General features: G+C 40.7%; 1 protein-coding gene across 1 annotated transcript in view; it reads left to right on the forward strand.

Annotated features, from left to right (window-relative positions):
• The window catches only part of RORA (RAR related orphan receptor A), a 374,046-nt gene that overhangs the window by 335,414 nt on the left and 19,611 nt on the right, over positions 1-19,021 (forward strand). The window contains exon 3 of the mRNA XM_059823905.1: positions 17,968-18,053. Coding sequence (XP_059679888.1) covers positions 17,968-18,053 — 86 coding nt within the window. The remainder of the gene's footprint in view (positions 1-17,967; positions 18,054-19,021) is intronic.

Here is a 19,021-nt window from a genome sequence, read left to right on the forward strand (position 1 = left end):
TAAAAATGTTATTATGAGGAGTAGTTTATACCGAAACTTCATCCTGCTCTTTGAAACCAGAATCCATAACTCTCATCATGCCACAGCAAATGCTTGTCCTTCTCCACAGAAGAATGTAGACTTGCTTTATTGTACAGCAAATGTTCTGTGGTACATTATTTAAATTAGCATATAATAGAAACCTAATTGCCCACTAGGGCCCAAAGCATTAGCTGGTGGAGATCAATGTGCTTCCACTGAAGTCAGTGTAGCAATGTTGATTTTCACCCCTTGAGGATCTGGCTCAGCAGCTTGTTTCTATTCCAGGCATTGTTAAAGGAGATAGTGCGTTTAGAATATTAAACCATGCCATTGTCAGAGATAGTCAACTCAATTTATGTGCAAGTGAAGAGAAATAAAGCGGTAAAACCATTATTTTTATCTGAGGATTTCAATTTACATTGTCGATTATTCATATTGACTGATCTGGTACAACAGGGAAATCATGAGCGTGGGGTCATCTTGTTGTGGTTTTAATTTCCTACATCTGTAGTTATCTAATCCTCTCAGTGTGAGCAAGCATGATTAGTATTTATTTCTATTCTGTGTGCCAGTGCCCTGGGCCAGGTTCTGTGCTAAATCCAAAGTGACTCTCCTACTTAATTGGCATTAACTTGTGCTGCAATAATATAAATAAAAACTTCTACTTTCTGTGTAAAGCATCCGCAACTCCCCAAACAGATTTCTTCTACGTGGATGTTCTGCCCTGATGTTAAGGCTTGTGATATATCTGCTTGTATTTTTTATTCGGTTTGGAACTTCTTCTAGCAATGTTTTCCAAATAATACTTCGGGAAACACAGATTTGGAAAGAATCTGGCTGCTTGTTAACCATTGAGACGCTACCAGGAACGTTGTTACAGCTGTACCACTGGTTAATAAATTGCTACAGTAAGAACAGCTAGTTGTTTCTCTGGAGAGTCAGGTACCAAAATGAACAATAATTCTTCACTTTGTCAAAAGGTTTTTACAATCATTTGGAATGCTTGCTTAGAGAAGCTTATTTTACTTATGAATGCTCCATTCAGGGGTAGGGAAACTTCAGGGCTGAGCTGAGCCAACAGTTCTTCTTTGTGGAGTTTGTTTCCTCTCCTTTCACTTCCATTGTTCTCAGAAGACCTCTGGCTGCTGCCCCACTTATCTCTGCTTCCATTTGTCCCCTGGGAGATTTGGATAATCAAAGTTACGCTGCAAGTATTCTTCTGAGAGTAGGAATGGGGGAGTTCTGGTTAAATGTTTTGGGTCTTTATCAAGGACAGTATAGTAACTGACTCTGTGTGTGAGCCTTTTAAAATAGCACACTGTTAAAACGGTACTAATTTGGAGTTGCCTGGCATTCGTTCTTTATTTTCTGATGTGTGCAGAACACAAGCATAGAAAGAAACATCAGCAAGAGTGATGGGTAAAGACGGTCTTGAAAGGGTTGAGAGATTATGTTTGTCATTCTCGGTAAGTTATTGTATGGCTTTATTCAGCTCTGATTACAAGGTTGTTTTCTTGTCCTGACAGAGTGATAAAGCTTAGCTCGTTAAATGGTTAAATGATTAAATGATTACAATAATACAGGTGCAGTTTCTGTTATTTTCTTCTAACTTTTATCAAGCATCCTTTATTTGAGGAAACACAAATCTAATTACAGTCACTACTTGCCAGCTTCCACCTTTTGGGGTGATTTGGCCTTTAGAACCTAGTGTTAACCAGGTGAAGCAAGTCGAGTTTTTTCCTTTTAATCTGTCAAATGCATTTGGCAACAGTTCACTCAATCGTTTTATTCTGTAATCTCCTGTTTGTCCTCATATTCTACCCAATGCATGTATTCTCCCTGGTTTTGTGGGACATAGGATTGTCGTCTCCTTATTGTATTTTCAGACTTGTTTGAAAAAAATGTCAGTATTCTCTGTTTGGGGTTTTTTGGTGGCCGTTTTGTAATTTTGTGATTTTTATAAACGAAAGTAATAAAGTATTACGGCATTCATATAAATGTTGATGGTAAGTCAGCACATCATCAAGTTCCTTTGTTTTCAGCTTCGGGGGGGGGGGGGGGAGGGCGTTCAGTTAAAAACATGGGGACACATTGAACATGTGTGGCCAGAGACTTCCGTAACATGACTCATCCCATGTTGAGGTAAGGAAGCCATCTTAGAGCTTCGTGCCCAAGACCAGCATTGTGGTGTCTCCATTGCAAAGACAACAAACATTAAAATTTTAGAGTCTGATTGCCAAATGGCACAACACCAAACATGATAGCTTTTCTTTTCCCTGAGTGGTAAATCGCATTAGATCATTCATGATGCAAACTGCTGTTATTTCTAGAATATGTGAGCCTCTGATGGAATAGCAGATTTTCTTACCTCTATAGGTTAGATGAAAAACTTGAACAACTTTGGGAGCAGCAAAATATGCCAGTAGCTACACTGCAGTAGATCAGCTGATACTTCTTTGCTTGTATCATTTTACTCCCCAGTGTGGTCAGAGTGGTACAGGTCTTACGCGTTCTGCTTTTTGCCTTTTTGTTAGGAAGAAGCAGGGTTGCAAAGATAATGGGTGAAGGCACTGGAGCATTCATGGCAATAATTTCTAAGAGTTGGAGATAAATAAGCAGGTAAAGTTGAAGACTAATCTGGGTGGGGATATTAGCATTTTGAATACTCTCTGCACAGATGCAGTTATCACTTAATTGACTTTACCCTAGGGAACACTAGAAAATCACTTCGCAGCTGTAAAGAAAAAACTTCTGCACATAGTCCGTAATGGCTCTGTTCTGCTGTACAAGAAACCAAGGCTGTTTTACTACTGGTGTCACAGTGGGGAAGGAGAAAGGCTACCTCAGGTCTGCCGCTATGCAAGTTTGGTTGTGACAGTCAGGATCTTGCCCTTCCTTTACATGTATTCTTGTGATTACCTTCATTAGCTTGAATCACAGCTGCCACCTCGCCTCTCTCTTGATACAAGGAGAGAGTCACCACCAAGCTGAGGGAGTGGGGCCTGTGGTCTCTAGAGGCTGGTTGCTCCCAGACTAGTCCTTTCCTCAGAGGGGCAGCGGCTGCTGTCGCTGCCGTTTCGGCGCAAGGCCCAGCTCATCACCCACAAGGTCAAGTTGCAGCAGTTGGTCTGTAGGTCTGTCTGCCATGTACACCCCTCCTGTCTGAGAGCCGGGGCCTGCTCCGCTGCCCTTTCTGTGAGTTTCGAAGCCAGCGGGGTATTCTGCATTCGGGGCTGCAGCGATTTGTGCTGCAGATGGGACTGTAATTGATGGCTTCCCTGAGAGGCAAGCGCGAAGTGCAGTGTGCCCATTTACCCGCTGCACGCGCGGCTGCTGACAAGCCTCCCAGCTGCCAGTCTGTCCCGCTTGTGCCGTCCGCCTGGAGCGGGGCGGGGGAGGCACGACTCATTGATCAGGTGGAGAGGGCAGGGACATAGCCACCTTTTTTCCTGTCCCGTTCTCTGTGTCATCTGTGGAGGCGAAGGAGCAATGTAGGAACCAGAAGACCAATTTGTTCACTTTGTTTCTAAACTTGCTTTTCAGTCTCCTGCCAGAAACAAAGAGGGTTGCTTTGAATTTTAAAGGATTTTTGTGGAAAAAGAACTGATTGCATAATATTTAGAGAGGCTGCAGTCAGACCTGTCATTTGCCTTATTTTGCAAAGAGCGGTCTGGTCTCTTGCAAACAATACTGTGCCTACATGAATCCAGAGAGTGAATTCTCACTGAGTCCCTTATTAGGCTGAGATGGGTGTTTGGTGCCTGAGCACCTTTGGTTTCTCATCCTGCCGATCTGCTGAAGACGGCCACTATTGTCAGGGTTGTGCAGCTGATGTCATTGACACCTTCAACTCAATGGGGTCTTTTCCTATGGAATAGTTACTTGGTTTGCTCTTAGGCATTATTTTAAAATTTGCTATCTAAGCATGTTAGGGGTTTATTGGTATTACTCCTTCAACAGCAATATTGGTTACTTCAGGCATTGTTTAAAAGCTTCTTTTTTTGCATTTCTTAAAGAGAGATTTGGCTTAGAGCGAAACCAGTAAGGGGAAAAGAATTAGGAAATCAAACCCTTCCTTTCCCTTTTTGAACCTCTCGGTTTTCCAACCTCAAATAAGTATGTGAAAGGGGTTTAACAACTTTAAATTGGATTTTGGAATGTCAGATGACTCTAATAGCCTTTGTACACAAATAACAACAGAAGAGCTGATTATTGTTTCTGGGCTCTGCGATGCACTTATGTAATCATTAATCTTGGCACTTCTTTATCTCCAGCAGATTAGGAGGCCACTGTCATTTTGAAGACTGCCATTAAGTAGACTTTGTTAGTGTTTAAATATGTGAAGCTTAACTTTAAGCTTCCTTAATATATGCAATAGAGGTATCCTGTGCATAGAGCATTGCAGTAGGGCTGTTGTATTAAGTTTCAGTCACATATCTGCTGCCACAGTCTGACCTCAAACATGGTTTTATGTACAACGTTTGTTAATCAGCATCTGAAGACACTTTGAAAGCTTTTTAAGCATAAAGCATTGATATATCTGTTTGAAACAGCAAGCAAACTTGCTTTATCTACTACCTTTCAGTTGGTTTAATCGCTGAGAGGCAGGAAATTAAATGCAATGAAATGAGTAGGCAAAAGAAAGGGTATTAATGAAGGTCATAACACCTAATCTGATTGTGGCAAAGGAAGAGCTTTTGCTAGACCTTTTCTTTTCACGAGCTTGTAATTTTCTAAAACATTTTTGTGGGCAACTACTTTTTTTTTCTTTCATGGTCCTTGTCATGAAATGAAGATGGTTTTCAAACACTTAGCATATACAGACATCATGAGGATATAGAGACATCATGAGGATATAGAGAAGCACAGAAACAGAGCCAAGTCCAAGGAGATGGTGTGAGCATGGTTGGTGGGGGACAACACTGTAATACATGGTTTGAAGAACATGTTGGGAGAAAAACTTTCTCTCTGGCAGGAGTGTTTTTTGAGACTGTTTTGATAGACTGATGATGGTTTTATTTTGTTCTAAGCCAGAGCCTGTAAAATTTCCATCTCCTCTGATACCATTCTGCATGTTCTCCCTCCTGGTGCAGTTTTTGGGGAGAGGTCATAGCGTTTTCCTCCTGTGCCCTTCTACAAGAGAACATCTGAGGGAGGAGAAAAATGCATGCCTGGCTGCAGACAGGCAGAGCTGGCTGCCCTCCCGTGGCTTCCCCCTGGTCCCTGGCCAGCCAGGCAACCCCAGCCCACTTCGTAAAGACAAAGGACCGTCGTGTAACTTCATTCAAGTCAATAAAGTACCACTAAGATTACAAAGAAAAAAGTTCTATCACCGTGAAACTGGAGTGATGCAGTCAATGGTCAAGAGAAGGGGAAGGGTGTCAGTATGAAGTACGACAGAAATGCCTTGTAAAGCCCGTTCTAGGTGACGGGAGGCTCTGGTACAAAAGCTGCGGGTAGGTGAAAATCGTCATTAGCAAGAAGCATGTGTGGCCATACTTAGTGCAGCGTGTGCAGGTGTCTGTTTCTATAGACCTGTGAGGCAGCAGGGTCTGGTGGGTCTGGTGAGTCTGCATGCAGCCGATCCGGGTTGTCTTGAGCGAAGGGTCAATGTGTGGGGGAGTGTGTAAGTCACCTCCTCAAAGCAGTATAATTAGGTGTTTAGATAAGTTGTACAGGTGTTAGGGAAGAGCGATGGCAAAATTATACTCTGCATCAGTTTTTCACTGTCCAGGCTGTCTTTTAGGCAGTTGTTGTAGAAGTGATGTAGGTTTCCTCTTGATCCCACATACATGCTAATATTACTCGCTCTGAGATGGGGCGGGGCTGAAAGAAGCATCTTTCTTGGAGAGGAAAACATGGTTATTTGTTCAGCAGAGATTTGACCCTGTATCACAAAAAAGGCTGTAAGCTCTTGATAATGTCTGTGCTTTCTAGTATCTTCAATATGTATCAGGAAACGCGTATCAGCTGTGAATGAATGATTGTTTTTGGACTTCAGTGATATTTTCTTTTAAATGGAGGAAACAAAGGTATAATTAATCTATTTTGTGCTCGCCCCTTCAAGACCTAGGGGAGTAGCTGAAGCTACATTGGCTGAGGATGCAGCTTCCTATGGAGCATCCCTCGATTTTATTAATCCTCTAATGATCTCTGAAGAGGAGCTGTGACAAAACAACACATACACACTAGAAACAGTGGCAGTGGAAGGCATCTTTGGTTAAGAAAAGTGACCCCGTGTCAGCTAGAAAGATGCAGGATACAGACTTTAGAAGAACCTCTTTTGTGAGGTCTGAGGGAATCTGGTTGTGGTTTGCTTCTAATAGCTGTATATCACAGAAGGGGTTGCAGAATTCATGCTCGGTGTTGACTGCCATGTGAATCCAGAAAGGAGGTGTTGGAGGGAGTTAAAAATTAGTGCAGCTAAAAGGCTTTTTACTGTTTGGAGTTCTGAAGTTGGTTTTGGTTGTTATTGTTCATCTCTTAGATGAATCATCTGAAAATGAAAATTTAAACTAGACATTTAGAGCACACCTTTGTGAGAAACTAATGATTCTGCTTGGCATACAGCATCAAAGGAAGCCTTTTTAATGACATCAAATTCATGTACAGCCAAAAAGAAAAAGAAAATATCTTAAAAATGCAGATGTAGTCACTTCAGAATGATGGAGTTTCTAGTCTGGGTGAAATACTTTTTTTTTTTTTTTTTTTTTTTTCCCCCCCTGCAGCTTTTTCTCCTAGAAGTAAATTCAGGTTTTGAGAGTTTCTTCATCAAAGTGCAGTAAGGAAGTGGCTTCTGCACCAGCCATGTTTGCCTGGCTTTAACTTAATCATACAAAGTCCCATTTCTCAATATACACAGTGATACATCCTGCAATTTCTGCAGAGGCCAAACCCTTAATAAAACTTGTGCAGCCTGGCAAAATGGCAAGACAAAGCTGAATCATGACAAACACTTTGTTTAAAGGGACACTTACCTTATTGGGTTCCCCCCTGCTTTGTTACCTCTTCTGCATTCGTTCCGTGTTCCTTTTTTCCAAACTGACTGTTGCTATCTCTGGGGAACTAACTATTAAAGTGGAACTTGACTTGGCCAAATAGTAAGTATAAAGGAAAGTGTGTGCATTGTGATAGAGAACATGTGGTGGTGATGGGTTGCTAATCAGAGACAACCTTCTAAGTATCAGGAATTATTAATGCTTGATCTGAAAGCTATGTGCATGTGAATAGAAGGAATGAAATTGCAGCATTACCCACAGTTAGCTGGTGCTGTAGTCTCACTGACCTTATGTCCCTGTAATGATTCAGGAGTTTGTCACTTTGTTAATGAATTTAGTTGAAATTGTTAATAATTTTGACACTATGTTGCAAGGGATTGGCCTTCCCAGGTGGTTGGTTTTTTTTTACTGTAGTCACTGATGGTGTCCTTTGATTTGTGCTAATAGATAGCCTAATGAGACCTTGGTACTAAGGTCTAATTTTGCAAATGGATAGCACAAACGTACGTAGCTTCGTAACAAAATCAAATGACTGCAGTTTCATATTGTATAAAAGGAGGTCTAAGACACTCTAAGTACCCTTTGACCACTGTTCTAAAAAGCTGGTAAAAGATCCTTCCTTAATGAACGCTAGTGTAATTTAGCCATCAGGTAAGTTACTCTCATAATCCCGCATACAGTAACTATACACTTTGTAATACGGACTAAAATGAATGCCTTTGAAGTGTTGATCATTTAAGACTGTTTGCAACCTATGAAAAATAATGCAAGTAAATGTTGTTCTGCTGTGATGCTTCTAGTTGACTTGCTGAAGTGGTGCTTAAAATTGACGAGTGGTTGCTAAGTTCTTCTTTGTTTTCCTACTGCAAGCAAATAAACAGAAATGTTGAGATGCTGCCCTAAGCCAGTACACTTGATTAGGGAAAAGAAGGTGGCAGGGCAGTGTTGGAGTTAACAAATTCCAGTCTTCAGAAGTCCAGGTCCAGCACTTGAGAGTAGGAAATGTCATATAAAATGGGGGCTCTGTGCATTAATCTGTGAAGCAAATGTCAGAGGTAATTTAGATTTTCGCTCCAACACGCTACATTATTAAAAGACTTTCTTTATTGAAATCAAGTCTGTATTAGTTTCTTCCAGAGAATTGGGAAATTGGACAGAAGTACACATACATTTAAGCTTTTTGGTACAGGTTTCTTTTTGGTGGGAAGGGGGACATTGCATTTAGTAATGTCCAGATAGCTCCAGCAAATAAATGTACTCTGAATTACGTTCTCCTGCAAATCTCACTTTCTGTTTTCCTCTCCATTAATACTACAAAATGGAAGACCAACATACAGACACCAGGAAGGAGAAATGGGTATAGAACAGCTTTTCGCAATGTAAGAGAAAAATAAGTTGCAAAGACTATGAGAAACCTCAGTGTGATTGAGTGTATAAGGGCACTTTCCCTGCCTCAAGGTGCATATGCATCTTGGCTTACCAGCTCACTTCTTTGGTTTTTTTTTATTTGACAGACAATATGCATTGGTTCGTTCTAGCAGCACAGCGGCGTGGTATAGATTGTATCATAGCAGAACTGTGCTTATGCCCCTCCTGCAGGTGTTCCTCTTCACACATGCCCAAGGTTATTGGTTATCTGTAGGAAGAAATTAGGGATGTCAAAACCTGAGTGAACTCTAGAATCTTATAAAAATGTACAGTGTGGACTGTCGTAAGCGCTAGCTTGCTGCTTACTGAATAAATGCAGCAGCAAATCGGAGCAGAAAAAGGCAGTGTTGGCAGTTGCTGTGGTAATAGCTCACACCTATGTTGCTTCTAAGACTTGTATTTTGTGTAATTTTGTGAAGACTAATGTTTTGTAGCTGTGTAATTCAACCTGTAAGCTTTGATTTTAAAAGTTAAAAAAGGAAACTAATAAAAATCAGACAACTAGCAGTCCTATTGTATAGTTTTGTGGCAACTTTTATCTAAGCAATGCAGAATGCTGGAGATGTGTTTGTCTGGAGGTCTGCTCACTAGTTTGTTCGGTCATAAGACCAAGACCCAAGATTTGGCAGTAAGTACAAGTCACCTAAGATAGCTACAGATAGAGGTAAAGAACGATTATCCTGATTACGTAGATAGAGAAAATGAGACACCAGCTAGCATCCCCATTCACACAGCAGATCAGCACTAGAATGAGGATTAGAGTATCTATTTCTTGACATGCAGTTGAGGGTTTTGATTAAAACTATATTATATTTCATTGAAGAGAGTCACATGATTGCAGTCAGTGTGTTTTGTTTTCTTGTGAAAAACTGGTTTTCTGAATTGCTTTATTTAACAAGAATTACGTTTAGCCTAGTCTTCAAATTAATCATACTCCAAACTGTGTTCATCATAGCCGGTATAACTACTGTTAATTTTCATCCAGAGAAGAAGAGGGGAATAAAATGGCTAAATGTTTATTCATAAGCACCTGAGCCACCAAGAAAGAAAATGAGAAGTCAAGATATTACGGGACAAAACTGGTGTTTTATGAAATTTGGAGGTCTCTTCTGACCATATTGAAATAATCAAATTAGTCTTCAAATGCTTTGGTTTTGAAATGCATAGGACATTGCATAGCAACGCTTTTCCCTTCATTCTTTCCCCATTCGTGTTCTTTGCCACTAAGTTTGCTTACTCTGTCTTGTTACTGTGCCTCTGTGTTGTGTCTAGTGAATGAATCTTCTCCTCCACTATAGAAAGATAGAATTTGTATTCAGAGTTGGTGGTTCGGGTTTTCTTGGTTTTATCTTCTCCTCAAAAAAGTTAGTGTCATTATTCTCTATCTTGCCACAGTGTATGCTTCAGCTATCTTCATGATTCGTGTTCATGAAAGTAGTAACAAAGCTGGAGCTTTCGGAACTCCCTAGACTTCACAAACTGGGAGGATGTTAGTTGTATGCCCTGGGAAGTAACGAGAGATTGATTCTCCAAAGAACTACTTTTCTGTGCTTCTGGACAACTGAACACATCTGGATGCAGCAGTCCTGATTATTTTGAGCCTAGACTTGTAGTTCAGTAATACAGTTTGGTCTGTGGTGTGGTTTCATAATGTGGCCGGAGTCCCGAGCTTAGAGTTGTCTCTGCCTATCGTTCCTTCAACAAGGAAAATCGAATCATCTCCTTTTTAGCTGCAAACTAGATTGCTGGTCTTTTCCTCAAAAGTACAAGGAAAAACAGGTCTTCAGTTGCTTGGTGATACAGATGTTGAGATACCAAGTTGCATTGCTGGGTCAAAAAAGAATGAGAATATTTCTGGATGGATAAAGCCAAGATAGTGGAGAGATATAAGACACTTCTACAAAAGGAAAATAAAAATCATTTAGTGTTGCACACATCACTGAGAGGGAGCAAATATCATCTCCCTGCGTTCCTCTGAAAACCCTAAATCAATTTTTAGCTTGTTTGTGCTCCTAAACACTTGCAGAAGTCCTAGATTGTTTGTGTTGGGATTTCTTTTCATTTTAATTTTTCTTTATAAGAATTAAGACTATTATGATGGTCTGTTAAGGTTTTCCAGCAATTTTCTATTTGAATATAACATTAAAAATACACATAGAGACCTCACCACAACAACTTCACAGAAATAGGTTTGCCTATTAAGAGAATCCAAACCATTTTCCATATAGCCTTCTTTCATTGGGCATTCAAGTGTCTTCATTGAAGCCAGTGCTTCACGTAATAGGAAGGCTTTAGTTCTTTAAATTAAAATCTGTGTAAAATTTCTTGGCTTAAAATAAAACAAGCATAAACATCAGTGTTCCTTGCATGAGAATATGAGCTCTTACTGCACTGTTCCCTTCGACATGTCCAAATCAGTAACAGAGGTTGAAAAAATTTAGTATTTATTCCTAAAAGTCAGTCTTGCAAGCCCCAAAAGTGCTTGGGTTGTTCTGTAGTATTTATTGTGCATCTCCTTTACTGCTCTTTGAAGCCAAATGTTTTTAGTGTTATGGAGTGCTGCAGAGTGTCAAGTGACCTACTAAGAGGGACCCAGCTGTGTTCAGGCCCAAAGATCTAGTCTTGGCATTGCAGTATTTCTACCTTGTGTGTTTGAGGTGTTGCTCATACCTTACTTTTAATTAATACTTCGGTGGCCGCGTTCGTTTCTACTCCACCCATCACACCCACAGACTTCAAAGGATTTGTACTAGCATAACCTCAGTATTTATTTTATTTTATTACTAGTGTGATTTCCTAAGGAAACAAGGCTTGGAGAGGTTGTTTGTGTTTGTCTGGTTTTCTGCCCATCACCCCAGCCCTCCTCATTTCCAAAACCATCTCAACCAAGCTCGAGAGCATCAACAGTCTCAAAGATGTGTTCCTACATGTTTCATGAAAATTGAAAAACATACCCAGAAAGACACCTAACTAATATTCCACTGAGGGATAGTGTGCAGCCTGAGCCCAGCTATAGGTAGGAGAATCTGTAAAGGAGAGGAAGGCACAAGGAATTTCCCATGTGCTGGGAAGGCTTCTGCTGGAATTTCAACCTTACTGGACCCCAGAAAATCCAACTGTGAGACACAGATCTCTAGGATACCGGGCTTGGTTAGTTCTTCTCGGGAGCTACATCTACTAGCTATATCACTGCACTCTCCAGTGAGCCTGCTTGTGGCCAGAATGCCATTATGGTGGGGATTGTATATAGAATAAACAAACCTTTCACAGAAGGAGTGGGCAGGTAAATTCCAGCAGCTCTTGATCAAAACACTTACTGTGTGTTCTAAAAATGCCTCAGACAACTACCAACCAGCTGTCATCCTTAGAAGTACATGAGGTTTAAGTATTTTAATATATATGAGTGGACAGATGGTCACTTAGCACAGTATATTAATGGAATGGGCAGAGCTGTGCTGCCACTAGCTTTCAGTTTAGTAGAATTGCAGCATTTGTAAGCTGCAGGTGTTCGGAGGCAAGTAATTTGCAGGCAGCTCAAATTACTTAGGGTACATGACAGAGCAAATTATTTAGGTAATGAAGCTGAAAATGCAGGAAGATTAGAATATTATATAGTAAAATCATTCCTTGTTAATTCAGTTTGTGATCAGATATTATGTTGCTTTAAATACCACATTACATGCAGTACCCTTGTTTGAGTCAATGAATATGTATGAATATGTCAGTGAATATGTATGCTTCCTAATTTAATCAATATACTTACAAACAGCGCTAGCAGTGATGTCTGGCAGGAACTGCATCCCTTTAGAAGCAGGTTAGCCCAATTTGTGTATGTATCATATTTATTTCAAAGCCCTTCTGACTTAGCTGCAAAATTGTACATATCCTGTGAAGTGGGGGACAGGTGAGCCACATTCAGAGAAGGACTTTAAACCTTTCTTGCAGTCAAAGAAGGGATAACTTCTTAAGCCGTACCCTGAGACCCAGGAGATCCCAGCTGTAGTCCTGGCTGTTGTACACACGCCACATCTCGCCTCAAGGAAAGTCCTCAGTTCAGCTGGCAATTTTGGTTAGGGTGCTTTCCCCAGAAAGCCAGTGGATCGGAGAAGGATGCTCAGTGCCCGTTGGGGTTTTAAGAAATAGAGACCGGTCTGGCAAACTACCCAATATGTGCTGAAGTCCATCTTTACTGAGTGAACAAGGAATGTGTATCCCTGGGATTTCTTGATATTGCAGCCCTGAGAGCTCAAGGGTGGGAGTTGTGCTGGGGAACTCCATAGAGATGCTCTTACCTCAATGGTGCCAGCGCGCACAGGCGACCGTGACCCTGTGTACCACGGGAGCGGAAGGGAACACTTCCTACACAGGTTTTCTTTTCCAGAAAATGCGAATTTTTCAATTCAGAAATAGTAAGAGGCAGTAGGATTCACCTGACTTTCACCTTCTAAAAGTTAGGCTTGTAATTAAGGCGTCATTAAATTCCTTCTGTGGTGAGTGAAGAGGAGGCATCTCCACTCAGGGGTTCATCTCGCTTGTCTTGAACAAGATGAATTGTGCCCCTTCTCCCTTTTTCCTTCTTGCTTTCTCTTCCTCCCTCCCTTTCTTTTTCTCTCGCTTTCTTCCTCCCTTCCTCATGACTCTAGAAGTATCAACTTCACCTAATCAATCAACTTCACCTAATTAGCCAACTTTCAAGATAGCTCAGGTCAGCTAGGTGAATCTCGCCTAAAAGGCAGGAATGGCGACCAATTTTTGCTTCCATTGAAGAGCCCTTCCCAGGATGCAAAATCTGACGTTTCGTACGTGTTGTAAACTGGGAAAAAAAAGGCGATCTGTGTGAATGTACGATTTTAAAATAACAGTGTGAAAGTAGGAGGAGGAATGGGAAAATCCTTCTTCTATCCCAAGACAATTAATTCACTACAAACCAACATTTCATTCAGACACACTAATGGGCAGGAAAACACTTCTGTCTTTGGAAAACAATTTTTTCTTTTGAAAAATGTTTTCTTTGGGATGGACTGGTAATACGCTTTCCTGTGTTGAGGCTCAGTGTGTTTCTACCTAAATGGCAGAACTGGGGAGGAAGATGCCCCATGCTTTACTTGGCTATACGGGCTCTTGTCCTGATCAGAGTCTGCCCAAGGAGTTAGAAAGGAAGAAACTAAAGATTATGATGAGCTTGTACAGAGCATTTCCTTACAAATACAGGATTCGATTTCTTTCCTCCTGTACTGCTCAAAGCAGACAAGGAATAAAGCAGTGTTTCATGATGCGGGAATTAATAAAGAGGGAGAGGCTGTCTGGAGGGGTTAGTTGGGGGAGGGAGCTTGGAAAAGGCAGGCAAGCCCAGGGAAAAACTGTTCCAGATTTGGGGAAAGAAGTGAAGCCTGGAGTAGGAGGGAATAAGGCATATTCTTCAGTTCCGGATGCCAGCGAAAGATGTCGTTTGTTGCTCTCTCTGGTTGTCTGGTAGGCATGTTCGCTAGGAATTAGGTGGAGGCAATCATGTAATTTAGGCATACCAGAGCTACTTCAGACAACTGCCAAGTGAAGACACAGTGGATGGAGGAAGAAGGGTTCAGGGGAAAAACACAGGCTTTCTTTCCCTGTAATACTTGGGCTCAAGTTCCTGTTCTGTCTGATTTTGAGCAAATCAGAGTCTGCACTCAACTTTCCTGCTGTAAAATGAAGATCATATGACATTACAGCAGAAGGAAGATTACCAGACATTCCAGGATTAGCTACCTGTTGAAGTCACATATACTGAGAGATCTCTGTGGATGTCAGATGCCCTTTTCTATAGAGACGAGTTTGCCTTGTGTTTGACATCAGTTCGTAATGATTACTACCTCCGGTCCTTAACGGTCACTTCTCTCTCTCAGGAGCCGTTTCTGTATAGCAACTTGTTTGATGCTTGCGGTGGGTCTCTGTGCTTGAGCTTGCATTTGTTGCTCTTGGTGGTTTGTTCAGGCTTTTATTCCTATTTGTTGCTGTCTTTGGCACAGGACATCCTTGGTAGTATTCTGGAGCACTGTTATTTCAGGGTGTGAAAGATTCTTAGGCCTTTAATCTGGGAATACAAACTACATCTGTCACCTGGGTATCTGCAGTGGTTTCTAAGCAACCACAAGAGTTTATTTTTTTCTGCAATTCATATTTAAGAAGTAATTTGCACATGCATGAACCAGAATCAGCCTGAGCACCACCCCAGGAGACAGAAATTGTAAACTGTAATTTAGGCTAATTCTAGTCTAAAGCATGAATTAGAGTATTTTATGTAATCTTGGAAAATATACCATATAAATATATGTAAGCACAGAACAGGTACAATTAATGTGAGCACAGTAGGAAGCTTTAACTAACACTGGGAATGTGAGAAACCAAGTCGGAACATATTCTTGACATGTAAAAATATTTCCCACCTGCCTTGTTTGCATAAGAACAAGGTTTTAGCAAGTACATATTTGCATGTCAAAGTTAAAAGTGGGGAAAATATTTTCACCCTAGTAAGAAAAATGCGTAATCTTGGCCCAGGCAATTTGCATGTAGTAAGTTTAAAGTATCTAAGTCCTTTCATGCTATGTGGAAAGTGTATGAACTTGTGACAGGGATTCCATTTCAATGAGTTGATTTGCACAGGCAACCACGTGGAGCAGTAATTGATCTGATGTCTTTCCGTGCGTTAATTTGTAATACAGTTGGTTGTGGCAGTCCCAAGTGATTATGCTTCTGAGTGTCATCCCACTGTCCTGTGTCTCAGAGTGAAACGATGAGTTGAAGTTTGAAATGCTGCCTGCTTAATTGAAAGTAAGTGCCTTGAAGATGTAGTAAATTCAAGGAAATCTGGAATTCTAAAATTGTACCTGATTTGGTGCCACTGCTAATACACACAATGGTCGGCAAATGCTGGCACAGCTGGAGCCTCTGAATCTGTGGAGATTCTCTTCTAACAGTAAAGCACCCTGGAAGATGTGTTTGGGACTAATTATGGCACCTTTTAGACTATTAGTAACCTAGCTTTAGGCCATCACTTTGAAGGCATGTTACATTCCTTCAGAAACACTCTGCAAATGTCCTGTTGCTTAAGAAATAAGGATTGCATAGACAGGCTTCATGGGTGATTTAACTAATGTGCTGGAGAGTGTAGATAAACAGCATCCAATTATATCATACCTATTCAAAATAAGGCAGTAATTATGTATATAAAAGTGAAATGTAAAAAGTACATTGCTGTGTAGCTGTTGAGATAAGCCTTGTCACTGCCCTGTCAAAGGAGTTGGAGAAGGCTGCTGATTCACTGTAGCAGAGTAGAAAAATAATCATATATTGAAAAGGCACAACTGGGAATCTGTAGATCTGTTCTGGAATTTGCCCACAGGATTGATCTCTGAGCTTGAACTTCACGTTATACAAATTTTGAGTTTCTGTGAATTCCATTCAATTGTTCAATTTGTTGATGTAAAGTGGGGTTATGCTACCCTTTCTGCTTGAAGCTTTGTTCGTAAACGTACGATGCTCTAGTAATAATGTAACACATTAATAAAATAGCATACACTTTTATTTTTCCCTTTTATTAGTTCACTTCCTGCTCCATCGTGCTTGATGTGTTAGCTGAGAGCAAAGTGAAATCAAAACAGTTTTTGGAGGACTGCAGGGAAGAAGTATTCCCTTCCTTAAGTGCCCTAATTAGACCTTTTAATTTCAGCCTATCATTTTGTTGCTGCAGGGAAGGTGGGGGATTAAAGGTCAAGAATGCAAAGATCCGTATGATGGAAGCAGATGCAAGTGGTGTCCTGCTGTATGCAAATACTTTGAAAGCTGCTGATAGGGAACTGTCAGGAAAACAGCAATGTACTCCCGTAGCTGCTGGGCACTGCTTTCCTCAGCAGAGCATTTTAGCTGCTGTTAGGTTCCTGGGAGCAAATGGGTGCTATTTGGGTGCTACTCCACTGCACCGATCATTGCATTTGATGTCGTCTGGAGAATATTTTGAAGGAGTATTTTAGCACAGTCAGTGCTGTGCTAGAAGTCTTCTGGTCTTCTAGTTTATAGTTATCTTACAGTTTTGGCCTGATCCTGAGCTATGATGTTGGGCTGCAATGAAGTGGAGTACACAGTAGCACTGGGAGATGATTCTTGCTTAACGATAAGCAGTCGGTTAGAGATTTAATGGCATGTAAAATGCAGCGTTTGTAAGAGTGGACGTGGCTTTTTGAAAACAGTGTTAAGCATACAACTAAAGTTAAGCTCATGTATTGTAAGACAGTATTAGATGCGATTTTATGTGTTGTCACAGCCTGGATAGCCATAGACTGGATGAAATAAAAGCTCTCTGAAACAATCGGGCATCTTGTGAATGGACTTCAGTTCCTCACAGGAAATTATCAGCACTTTGGATTGTTAATATATCACAGTTAGAGACACAGCAAGAGTTGCATTTGTACTCCTGTTCGGTCTAAGCTGGTTCAGGAGAACTAATGTAGCCTGATCCAAACAGCATTGTGGCAGAGAAAGTGTTTTCTTGGGATTTTTTGGTTATCTACCTAACGCGTACAGTCTGTGTTTGTGTGAGCACATGCAAGCACATGTAAAATGTGGACTGCTGGTCTTTGATACTGTAAAGCACTGCCTCAGCACAGTCCTATCCAAAAAGACTTGCTAGCAAAATGACTGCAGCCATATAGCCCAAAAGCAGTTGAAGCGGTATTCCTGAGCATCCAGGAGTCCCTTCTGAAATCCATGTATTCAGATGGGAAGGTGGTGTGATTTAGAGAGAGATGCAGAGAGTTTTGTCACACACCAAACTGAATTCAGTAGGTGTGTTTTATATGTATATGAAGTTCAATTTAAAAAATCGGGGCTTTCATATCACCTATCTCTATGGCATTTTCCAGACTGCGCCAACTCCTTTGGTTTTGTAACTAGAATACTGCTGTATTTTCGTCCCTCGTTTATTCTGTGGTAGCTAATACACAAATATGTACTGATAATTCACTTTCAGTTCAGATACGTGAATTTTGGATTTCTCGTGTAAAATGTAGTTGCTATTTACCTTGTTACTTCTCTTCTGGATTGGCCAGTCATGTGAATTGGATGGCATGATGGTGACCCCTTTGGTAAAGGTGTTGCGTTCACTTTCAGGCAGGGCAAACTCTAAAATTACCGTTTATGGTCTCACAGGAATAAGATTGGAAGAAACCTTTCTAGCGTCGTCTTAGGTCTTCGGCCAAAATCTGAACTCTCCTTTTTGGCTTTGAAACGCTGATTCTAGCCTTCTTGTGGGTTCTTAAACACCTTCTCAAATGACCCATTTTAATAACCCAAAAGCTATTATATAACGAGCAGCCATAATTTAGTCCAAAGCTCTAGGGGACCCTTGCAGTTCAGCAATGAATAGTTAATGCAGTATAATGTTTAGCAGGTTATTAGTTTTCACTGTACAAATGCTGATCAGGGAATGCTTTTATAAGGTGTTTAAAAGAAAATGTAATTAACTGGTTGCGTGCTTCTGTTGCAGCTCAAATTGAAATTATTCCATGCAAGATCTGTGGAGACAAATCATCAGGAATCCATTATGGTGTCATTACATGTGAAGGCTGCAAGGTAAGCTTCTAAAATGTTAAGTCTTAAAACAGCATTTAGCCTTTTGATAGTGATTATTTTCCTTCCTTTTTTAAAGGGCAAGCATTGCACCGAAGTTGGATCGGTGGACTCCGTTTCAAAGAATATGAAATCAGTTGGGGATTCTGAAGTACTGGTTTTATTTGGGTTTTAAATAGGGCATTTTTGTCACACAGACACACATATCAGGACAGCCTTCAAAAATCCTGCAGTTGTGCTGTGTGTGCCGTAAATGGTCTCTCTGTGAATAAGCAGAAGAGGTACAGAAAGATGATCTGCTTCTAGCATACCACAAAGAATCTGTTCTGTGGATTCACTTGGGAGGGAGTTTGTGGCTTTCTTCAATCTCCCTCTCCATTTTTGCTTTGTAAATTGCTAAGAAGCTGTATTGAAATAAGTGAGAGCTCTCTGACTTCTCCGTTTTCTTTTGTAATCTGCTACAGTTACAAATCTATTCTGTTTGGTATGGAAGATGATGTTGCACAAATAGCACATGCTATTGGTGCTAAGCATACTCGCGTCTTCCTGGAGGCAGTGCCTATTGCTTGCAATGCCACCATTGCTGTGTAAGGTTTAGGCTTTGGATTTTTTCCTGGATTTGTACCTTCAGTAACTCTAGTGAACAAGGATTACACTAGAAGTATTTATATTTTGTTTAGTTTGTCTCTCTCAACCAAGAATTAAATCAGACAATGCTAATACTAGGCCAGAGTGCTGTGAAGCTAATCATTCCTTTTTATCACTAGTACAGAATGAGAGCACTAGCTTGAGAATGATACAGTGTGCACAGCTGTGCTCTGGCTTGTTGCTTTCTTCATGTACGTACGTGTTGCAATCCCATGCTGATAGGTTTTCCACTGTTAATCTACACTTTAGGTGTGAAGAATTTGTGTTTACGACAGTTTTTAGTCTGCTCTCCTGACATGCGTGACACTACTACCTGTCTTCAA

Source organism: Gavia stellata, chromosome 13 (assembly GCF_030936135.1).
Source record: "Gavia stellata isolate bGavSte3 chromosome 13, bGavSte3.hap2, whole genome shotgun sequence".
NCBI classification, from domain to species: Eukaryota; Metazoa; Chordata; class Aves; order Gaviiformes; family Gaviidae; genus Gavia; species Gavia stellata.